The 9547-nt window shown below is 48.2% G+C and overlaps 2 protein-coding genes across 5 annotated transcripts; one reads left to right on the top strand and one right to left on the bottom strand.

Annotated features, from left to right (window-relative positions):
- The first annotated feature begins 421 nt into the window (after window positions 1–421).
- On the top strand, window positions 422–6633 carry alg13 (ALG13 UDP-N-acetylglucosaminyltransferase subunit). The gene is made up of 25 exons (XM_029521029.1): window positions 422–583; window positions 660–743; window positions 933–983; window positions 1055–1101; window positions 1238–1310; window positions 1464–1545; window positions 1639–1817; window positions 1932–1983; window positions 2170–2280; window positions 2426–2490; window positions 2627–2727; window positions 2838–2923; window positions 3062–3329; window positions 3438–3545; window positions 3647–3797; window positions 4002–4152; window positions 4684–4719; window positions 4785–4840; window positions 5025–5090; window positions 5202–5328; window positions 5409–5528; window positions 5625–5665; window positions 5748–5886; window positions 6089–6190; window positions 6272–6633. The coding sequence occupies exons 1-25, from the start codon at window positions 464–466 to the stop codon at window positions 6631–6633; spliced, it is 2778 nt and encodes a 925-aa protein (XP_029376889.1). The 5' UTR covers window positions 422–463.
- An 813-nt stretch (window positions 6634–7446) lies between these two features.
- Window positions 7447–9122, bottom strand: LOC115038750 (uncharacterized protein CXorf40 homolog). Of its 4 annotated transcripts, XM_029497257.1 has the most exons (4): window positions 8887–9122; window positions 8544–8833; window positions 8189–8463; window positions 7447–7971 (listed from the first exon to the last, which is right to left on the bottom strand). In XM_029497257.1, the coding sequence occupies exons 1-3, from the start codon at window positions 8907–8909 to the stop codon at window positions 8192–8194; spliced, it is 585 nt and encodes a 194-aa protein (XP_029353117.1). In that variant the 5' UTR covers window positions 8910–9122; the 3' UTR covers window positions 7447–7971; window positions 8189–8191. The 4 variants fall into 4 exon arrangements, with proteins under 4 accessions (XP_029353117.1, XP_029353116.1, XP_029353119.1 ...); XM_029497256.1 differs by lacking the exon at window positions 7447–7971 and having other exon boundaries at window positions 8005–8463; XM_029497259.1 differs by lacking the exon at window positions 7447–7971 and having other exon boundaries at window positions 8005–8463; window positions 8544–8804.
- Window positions 9123–9547: the final 425 nt, after the last annotated feature.

The raw sequence follows: 9547 nt of genomic DNA, 5'->3' as shown, positions 1-9547 counted from the left end.
ATTATCTATTATCTGCATCTGTGGTCACTATTATTATTATTATTATTATCAGAATAACCCAAACCCTTGGCCAAGGAGAACTCTGCTCTCACATATGTAAATATAAGTGTCAAACTAAAGATTACAATTTTACAACAAAAACAAGTTTACTCACAAAATGAATCAAAAAAGAAAACACCCAGTTAAGTTCGATGAAAGTCCACAAACACACAAATTTCTGGTTCTTCACAACAGCAGCTCTTCATCTCCTCAAGGATGTAGAGACACACAGATACTCGATTATTATATTATATTATAGTTTCCCAGTTTCCGGAGCCTCGGCTGATCCATGAATGCCTCAGCGGCCTCGTGCTGATCAGCCCTAATTAAGGTCACCTGTCCATTTACCGCGGGAAGCCGGAGAACCGGAGGACCGGACGGACTGACCGACCGACCTCAGCGTGGACAGCGGAGCGGCGCCGGGATGCAGAAAGGCCTGAAGAAATATTTCATCAACATGGACGAGTATCTGTCCAGCCTCGGCCTCTACAGGAAGATGGTGGCCCGGGACGCGTCCAGTCTGTTTCGGGCCGTGTCCGAGCAGGTGAGCCGGCTACAGTTAACGTGCAGGTGATAATTGTTTCCATGGTAACCGATGCTGAACGTGTGTGTGTGTGTAGTTGTATTACTCTCAGAACTACCACCAGAAAATCCGTCAGGACTGCGCCAACTTCATGAGAACCAACAGGTGCAACTTTGAGCCGGTGAGTTCACCTGAAGGTCATGTGACGTCATATTCCCGCCTATTGGTCAATGAGTACAAGTAGGATGAACACAAACAAACCAGAACTAAGAGACAACAAAAAGTAACCACTCTGAGGAACTAATGTTAGTGCAGTTGAGCACTCAGATGATTGGCTGATTTATCAGCTGACTGCTTTTGTTTCTCTCAGTTTGTTGAAGGATCCTTTGAGAAATACCTGGAGCGTCTGGAGGACCCGAAGGTGAACCAGGCTGACCTTTGACCTTCCATTGTGTGTACCTCTTGTTGGTGTGTAACAGTGTGTTTTTTCAGGAGACAGTGGGTCAGGTGGAGATCAAGGCTTTGTCTCAGCTCTACAGGTGAGTCTTGAGTCTGAGAGCTGTTTTCTTGGCAACACTGACCATTTTATTGACACATTTTGTGGAATTATGGGATGTTGGATCACGTGTGTGTTTGTGTGTGTCTGTGCGCGTCTGTGCCTGTCCTTGCGTGCAGGCGGTGTTTCCTGATCTATCGTTATCCTGGGAAACCAGCTACAGTGATCTCAGAGGATGACTTTGTGGACAAGGTGAGGAGGAGGGGGTGCAGCTCAGCATCAAAGAGAAAAACAGACAACCAGAAAGACAACATGCTGCCTCCTCCACCTTGCTGTCCTTTGATTGGCTGAGATCAGATCAGCAAGTCAAATGACAGTGAATTCTGTCACCTCTGTGTTGCCTAGGTGATGCTGTGTTGCTCCATCAATGGTCACTATGACATTGTTTACCTGAGGAGTTACCCCGCCTCTGCAGCTCTCTGCCAGTGTAAGTATTGATCGGTGATTGGCCATTCAGGGAATTCTTATCTGTGTGTGTGTGTGTGTGTGTGTGTGTGTGTGTGTGTGTGTGTGTGTGTAGCTTTCCTGTACGAGCTGCTCTACACTCAGGTGTTTGGAGTGGAGGAGGCGGAGCTCTGTCAGGCCATGGAGACCTTCAGGGTTGGAGGTCGTCGTTATAGAAACAGCCCATCGGTGTGTAGTGACATTGACGTTGGCTACGACACACCTGAGGACCGAGGACAAAGGTACACACAGTCAGTGGAGGTGATGTCAGGGAGCATGTGATCACTGAGTGATGACACTGCTTTTGAGGAGATGCATCACTTCCTGACAGTGTGTTCAGGTATGTTTGTTTTATCCAGCAAGGAGGAGACGGGTGGAGCTGAAGAGAAGCCCAGAGCAGTGCCAGATGAGACAAAGGTGTGTGTGTGTGTTCAGGTTCTTTGACTGGTTTGGAGTCATTCTGCCGTAGAATCAATCTGCACCAAACATAATGATGCAGAGATGTTACTGGACGCAACAGACATTATCTGTGCTGTTGTTGTGTTTGTGTGGTGTCTTGTTCTTGTGTGTGTGAATGGGTGTGTTGTGACTGGTGTGCAGCACCCAGCAGATGGCCCCCCCTCCACTCGCCTGTCTCTGCCTTACAAAGTGATGAAGTCTCTGGATGGGGAAGTTTACAGAAACCTGGAGTTTGATGTATGGCAGGACACCTGCAAAGGTAACACACACATCAGCTGAGGTCATGTGACAGAAGCAGTTTTATAACTTCAGCTCTATCTGATGCGGATTGCTCAGCTGGTCTGACATCATGATGAGCTCACTGACAGGTGTAATCAGATTAGTGTGCTGTGTGTGACGGACAGAGATGCAGAAGACAGACTACATGGTATTTGCTGGAAGGCAGTACTTCCTGGGAGACAAGTGTCAGGTAACCTAACACACCTGGATTCACCACAGACACACACGAAATTAAGGCTAATGTTAGCATGCTAAGAAAGCAGTCAGTTTGAAGATCGTTCCAGCTGAGAATGACTGACAATCACAGTGTGTGTGTCTGTGTTCAGGTGCGTCTGGAGCCAAAGGGGAAGTACTACAATGCCTTCATTCAGGAAGTAGGAACACATTCATCAGCCGTCACTGTCTTCATCGAGGAGCTTGGAGAGAAGTAAACCTAAACCTCACCTCACATAAAGGAGATTCTAATGTAGATCTTTAGCTGGACCAGGACCAGACCTGAAGGTCTTGGAGTTGCTCTGAACCATTGATCTCTTTTAGGCACCTGGTCCCTCTGACAGACCTGAAACCAGTGAATCCAGTTCCAGCCTGGAATGTCGCTGCTCCCACCAGAAAAGGAGACCTGGGTATGAGTCCTCAGGTCCAGTTGTCGTCTTCTCTTCCAGTATTCAGAAATCACTGAATACTGGAGGATCCAGCTACCATCATGTCTGTCGTTTCCTTTACGTTGCCCTGACCTATTGACCACCATTATGTCTCCTCAGACTCTGACTCCCGTGGTCAGCGTCATCACCGCCATCGCTATTTTAGAAAATCTCGTGGTAGCGGTGGGGTGAAGGGTGCAGAGCTGCTAATGCCACCGGCCTCTTCGTATGGAGGCCCCACTCCCTCCACACTGCCTCCCCGCTTCCAGCCAACAGGTCATCCACGCCCACCCCCTCCTCCGTCACCTGGAACAATGACTTATGACCCCTATGCCCCCCCCCATCACCATGCTACTTCAGCTAGACCTCCTCGTTATGGAGCCTCAAGGTGAGACAGAATCTTGAAATCTGTTTCTGGATAATGTGAAACACTGGTACTGAGGAGCTCCTCTGTCTGTCTACCTTCCTACCTACCTGTCTCATGGATTGTGGTCAGAAGCGCAACTCGTTTCCTGAACCGTCACCTGATTGGTCCTCAGCTCACCTATTACCACCCCAGCAGACGATACTACCATGACTACGAGAATTACGCCTTCAGGTCACGGTAAACATGAACATTATGATCCAACCGTAGTTTGACTTCATGACAGAACATTAAAGCTGATGCTGCCTCTGAGAGAACGTGATGATGTCATCTTCCTGCAGACGTAGCCGCCGTCAGCTGGTGGCTGCTCTCAGTAAAGAGTGTCAGTTTGGATTCCCGGCAGAGACGGTGGAGGAACCGTCTGATCTGGATGCAGCCATTGCATATTATCAGCTTGATGACGCCAGCGACGCTGTCTTCCCGCCACTCCCAGTAAGGCCCTAAACAACGTTGATGTTGCATCACACCTGAGCCTCAGAGAAGCTGGTTGACATGTGATGTCATGTGACCTTAGTCCACTGCTTCACTCGGACTTGGATCTGCATGATCTATGACAGTTTGAAGGTGGTGATAGCGACAGTAAATTATATGGTTTCCATGGTAATGTCATAGTGCTGGTGTATTTTGTTTCTCCAGGGTCCAGCTGGTGCTCCTCCCCCTCCACCTGGCCCCTCCTACAGGGTTCAAAGAGGCACAGGGCCCCTCCCCCCTGCACCCTCTCCTGGGAACACCCCGGTCTGCTCATCAGAGGAGGACCAGGAGGACACGAGCACTGTGGAGGACCAGGGTGAGCAGGAAGTCCTTAATAAAAAAAAAAAATATTAAAATTAAATAATCATTACTACCCCATGTTCCTGCAACATTTGCTGCTCCCATATTTCTATAAACATCATGCAGCATATGGTTCCTGCTCCACCTGTATTGAATATCCCCATTCTCTCCAACCTCTTCTGCATGAGGATCTGTTGGTCCCTTTAAATAATTTAAGAGTTTGGTCTTGGTGTGCTGTGTATTTAAAGTGCCTTTCTGTAACTATATGATTTGGCGCTTTATAAATTAATTTGATTTAAATCTGATCGACAATCAAGAAATATAATAGCAAGACATCAATCTTAAACGCACCAAACCAAAACACTCTGAAACTAAGGACTTCCTGTTTCACATTAACATTCACGTTTCCCAGTCTGCAGGTTTTTAACATGAATGTAATAACATGAGTCTGCAGGAAGTCTTGAGTTTAGTTGGAATGGATCAGATGTATTTTGTTTTCCTGTAGAACAAACTTTTATTTTGATGTGTTGTTTCCTAATCCTGTCAGCGGAGTACACGGAGGACTACATCTACAGCAGTCAGGGTGAGTGATATAGTCCTCCAGAATCCTCCAGAGATCTCCAGAGTCTCACTTGGTCTCTTTTTCAGATCAGAGCTACCAGACCTCAACTGTTTACCCCCCCACTGACACTCCCACCAACCAGGTAACATGTGACTGCTGATCCGCAGAGATCACTGGGCTCAGTTGTTGCTTTTTCTTTTGAAGTGGGGGTGTTGGGTAGAGAAGTGTACTGGTGTCTCAAGCTGAAGGTCTGAGGTCAGATGTGGTGTGACCAGTGATGTCACAAAATGGGAGAGTGTTAAATTTGTTTTCTCTTATTCTGAAAGGATGAGCAGGAAGGTACAGCTGTTTCTCCACCAAGATCTGACTTGAACTACAACTACACACAGCAGGTACGTATATACACACACACACAGACTTTGTATTTTTGTACTTGTGAGGACCTAAACCTACGTTGTTGCTCTTCACACTCTGTGACTTTGACTGCTGTATGTCTGTTTCAGGTAGTGAAGCCATTAGCTGTCATCTGCTCTTCACCATCTTCTTCCTCATCCTCACCCTCTTCACCATCATCACATGTACCTGCAGCTGCTCACCTGCCGCCAACTGTGCACACACAACCACGCTCAGGTAAACACACACACACACACACACACACACAAACAACTATCAGCTGTCAACAGGTGATGACTGGTCTTTACTGTCCACAGCAGCCATGACAGTCCCAGCTTCTTCTCCCTGGTTGGTTAATGAGCTGGGTGAGCTGCTCTGCACTGTGGTGACTCCGCCTCCGTACTCCTACGACCCCAATGGCAGTGATTTGCCCCGAGGTCAGAGGTCAACATCTGTAAATTTCTGTTGGACTGTCCACATTGGTGCAGCCCTTATGCTTGTGTGTTTGTGTTGTTTTGTAACTGTGTGTGTAGACTGCAGAGTTCTCCAGTATTACTTCAACCTTGGTATCCAGGTAAGAGATGGAGACTTTAGGTATGAATCTTATGAACCCACAGGTGAGTTCACTGAACTTTTGACACCCCCCTTCCCTCCAGTGGTACCATCAGAGCTGTTGGCAACAACAACAACAACAGCAGCAGCAGCAGCAACAGCAGATGTACCCCCCCACCTCACCAGAGGCCCCCTACACCTATCAGCACTACTCCCCCTACCTGAGCCAGGAGCCTCTGCATGGTAAGACCCACCAATCAACAGTTGAGGGGAAGCTTCCACAGTAAGAGTCCTAACATGGCAAGAGCTTTCACAGTAAGAGTTTTGTTGGTTGAGTTGAACTATGAGCCTCTTTACAGTGATGAAGCTGGTTAGTCCTGGGGTTTAGTCGTTTGCAAGAAGTGGGATCTCCTGGATGTAATTAGGTCATGATCTTTTCCTCCAGCCTCTCCTCCATCTTACACTGAGACGGGGCGTGGCTCCCATCAGCCCCCCACCACCTACCCAGAATCCACCAGGGATGGACAGGCAGACGGACATGGCAGTGGTCAGTGCTGGAGACACACCTTCACCTTTGGGGGTGCTCAGACACTATGCTTTATTTGTTTTGTCCCCTCACTCTCTACAGGCTCCACCCAATCTATGGAAGGATCCTCCCCCTCTCTCAGCTCTGCCCCTGCAGGCTCCGTTCCCTGTCCTGCTCTCCTCTACGCAGAACAAACACCTCTCCCCCCTCCCCCAATGCTTCACCTGCCATACGAAGCTCCACTAGCAACGACCTACCTGCCCTCTGCTCCTCACCCTGCCCACCTTGCCCATCACTCCCCATACCACTGCCTCCCTCCTTCTGCCCACTGGGGGACACTCCAGCCTGGAAGCCACGCCCCCAGAGTTTACTGTCCTGCTCCTAACCCCACCCATGTTGTCAGTTACATTACAGCCCCCCCCCCCCACCACACTGCAACACACTACATCCCCCCCACCATCTAACACGGGCCTCCTCACTGGTTAACTGACAACACTGGAAAAGGACTTTTGAAAGTAAAACATTACAGTTTTAAAAAATAAGTATTGAAACATACATTAAAATAGCAAATTGGTGTTTAAAAAAAAAAAAAAAAGGCCATTATGGTTTTCCAGTGGTGGCACATTAGCCTCACATTAAAGCAACGCGAGACTTCTGCACATATTGGCTGTTAGCTAATGTGTCACCCCCCCCCCCCTTTTTTTTTTTTTTTTTTTTTAAGAATACCTCTAACACAACTTATCTGCCTCACTCACTTCCAGTTTGGAGTGTTAGTCCAGATGTTTAATAGTTCAGCTTGTTAGTGAGCACATGAAGCCTCCTTACTGTTACCATAGTAACAAGGGTGAATGACAGATTTTTGTTCAAGTTTGAAACATCAGCCTGCCAATCAGAACGGGGTGTGGCTCCAGGCTGTGTGCGGTCAGCCCCTGTTTATTGATGAGGGTGTATTTATGTTCATGTCAAGTTCAAACTGGTGATGGTGTTTTGTTTTGTTTTTTTTGTTTGTTTGTTTTTTGGAGAATAAAGTTTTGATTTTCACCAGCAGCAGCATGAGTGATCATGAGGTTTATTTCATCAGTAATGACTCAGAGAAAAAGCCTGGTCCGCCTGGTCCCAGTATTAGAACTACACTACACTGGCGCTGAAGCAAATCCCACCAATAGGTGTCCAGTCCATCACATGGAGGACAGACAGGGACAAACTTCAGTCACACAAATGCACCTTTTTAGAGTCATGTGTTTGGACTGAGGTTGAAGCTGGAGGACCTGGGCTGAGTGCTCTGTCTGTGGAGGGAAGGTCAATACCGATTATCCTTTCTGCACCTTTTATATTCAATTGAAAGATTAGGGCTAAAAAAACTTTGCTATCCCTAAGGGGCAACGCATTGTATGGCCAGCAGAGAATAAAAGAGAGCAGCTCAACACAGAAAGTAAAACGATGTAGTTTATGACGTCTGTAGGGGACAGATCATGATAAAACGTGCTGGTGTTTCTGTAGCAGTCAATGATCAGCTGTGAGGATACACCCCAAGAGTCCTCTGTACACCTGGGTGAGAGGGTGATGTCTGAAGTCTGGCCTTCTTTTGCAGCTTGAAGAGTTTTTACCCCAGGTCAGGTTGTTGGAGATGTGAAGTCCTAAGAACTGTCACCTGCTCCACCTCAGACACCTTGTTGGTGAGGGGCTGCAGTATGATGATCATGTTGTCTTTCAGATCCAGTTTGTGGTCGTCTCTTGGTAAGCAAAGCTTAATGAGTACTTATCTGGTTTGTCAGTGAATAGAGGGCAGAACATCTGCAGAGCTGATGGAGCACCAGTGTTGCAGTCAGATAATGATCAGAGAAGGTGAGTGAACATCATGTTGAATTCACACATGAACAAATAAACAACTGACAATAGTCACTTTATTATAATCAGATACAAAAGGCTAGCACCCTGTTAGCATGCTCATTAGCATTTATAACACAGAGTTGGCAGTTTATTGTTTTCATTTGTTTCTTAGTAAACCAAAGGTCTGACCTTTCACCTTGCGGTGGCACGAAAGCCATTGGGATTTTTTGCTTTGTCTAGAACGGAAATGTGCCGTCCTGGTAACAGCTCAGCAGGAATCTCCACAGACCAGAGGTCACGACCTCCTCGGGTGCTCAGTGGCTGCTTCAGCCAGCGTGGATTGGACAGGCGAGTCAGGTGTTTCTCCTGCAGACCAATCAGAATGGCTGCCTGCTCGAGCTGCTGAAGCTCGTCCTGCTGTGTGGAGGCGGAGCACAGCCAGGTCTTGCCCACATCCACCAGTCCTGAAACAAATGTATTTCCACAGGTGATGCCTTCAATGTGTTCCCATTAATGAGAACGTAAGCAAATAAATATTTCCCACCTGCCACCACACCGCGGCCAAACCTCTCCCCAGACTCCAGCACCTCTTGGATCTGGACCTGGTTCATCCCCAGTGGCCCACTTAACACCGCCTGCCAGTCATCCTCCTCCCAGTCCCGCCAAGCGATGTGGACAGCCAGGGTTTGGTTCTCCAGGGAGGCCAGTAGAGGCCTCCAGCGGCTCTCCACCGTCTTCACCCCATCCAGGATCAGACCTGCATAGGGCTGACGGAACGACAGGCACCACACCGGCACCGACATGTCTGCAAAACAAACACACCCCAGACTCAATCTGTGGGGGGGTCTGACAATGCCATCCCTTCCTCCACTCACAGGTGAACTCACCTGGATGACGTAATCTGACTCATCCTCCGACTCACCGGAAGCCTGTTTGTAGCCGGAAACGGATGTTGATCTTCTTTCACCTCGTGCGCAGGACAACAACCCGGAAACAGTGTTGGCGAAGCATCGTTAGTTCCCGCCACTGAAGTCAAACTACATCAGACCGTTTTACGGGCGGTGAAGGCCACTTCTGTCCCGTCAAAGAAACAACGAACTGCTTTTAGCCACTTCCGGGCTGAGCACGTTCTTCTTCCGTGTGTAATAACGTGCAGTCTGAAGTTACAGCGCCCTCTGTCCGGGGAGGACCTACTGCCCGTGAACGCATCACAGGGGACCGGATGTAACCAGCTGTCTTTCAGATGATGTAATCATTTATCAGTTCGACTATGAAGCAGCGTGTTAGTGACGTCATGGAGCACAGCAGGACGTCATCAGTGCCGTGTCGGTTCTGAAACGTCACCACCAAATCCACAAGTACATGCAGTTACTATGGTAACCTGCCTCCATAAATTTCATGACTACTTTATTCAGACAGGAAGTGACCGCCAGGCGGACTGGAAGCAGGGAGAGAGAGAGAGAGGCATGCTCAACACCTGACTAACCTCTGATCCTGTTCAATGTGAGTACGCCCACAGGTGGCTCAAATCCCTATTCTGACCTTTAA

This window comes from Echeneis naucrates, chromosome 1, assembly GCF_900963305.1.
Source record: "Echeneis naucrates chromosome 1, fEcheNa1.1, whole genome shotgun sequence".
Lineage (NCBI taxonomy): Eukaryota > Metazoa > Chordata > Actinopteri > Carangiformes > Echeneidae > Echeneis > Echeneis naucrates.
The sequence above is the reverse complement of the archived record's forward strand: the minus strand, read 5'-3'. Positions and strand labels throughout refer to the sequence as shown.

Bases quoted from the DNA above. Each gene is read 5' to 3' on its own strand.
- alg13 (XM_029521029.1), top strand. From the start codon at position 464: ATGCAGAAAGGCCTGAAGAAATATTTCATCAACATGGACGAGTATCTG. The intron at 584-659 runs GTGAGCCGGCTA...GTGTGTGTGTAG, and splicing joins TTCGGGCCGTGTCCGAGCAG to TTGTATTACTCTCAGAACTA. The intron at 6,191-6,271 runs GTCAGTGCTGGA...CACTCTCTACAG, and splicing joins GGCAGACGGACATGGCAGTG to GCTCCACCCAATCTATGGAA.
- LOC115038750 (XM_029497257.1), bottom strand. From the start codon at position 8,909: ATGAGTCAGATTACGTCATCCAG. The intron at 8,834-8,886 runs GTGAGTTCACCT...ACCCCCCCACAG, and splicing joins AGTCAGATTACGTCATCCAG to ATTGAGTCTGGGGTGTGTTT. The intron at 8,464-8,543 runs GTGGGAAATATT...CATTTGTTTCAG, and splicing joins TGGCCGCGGTGTGGTGGCAG to GACTGGTGGATGTGGGCAAG.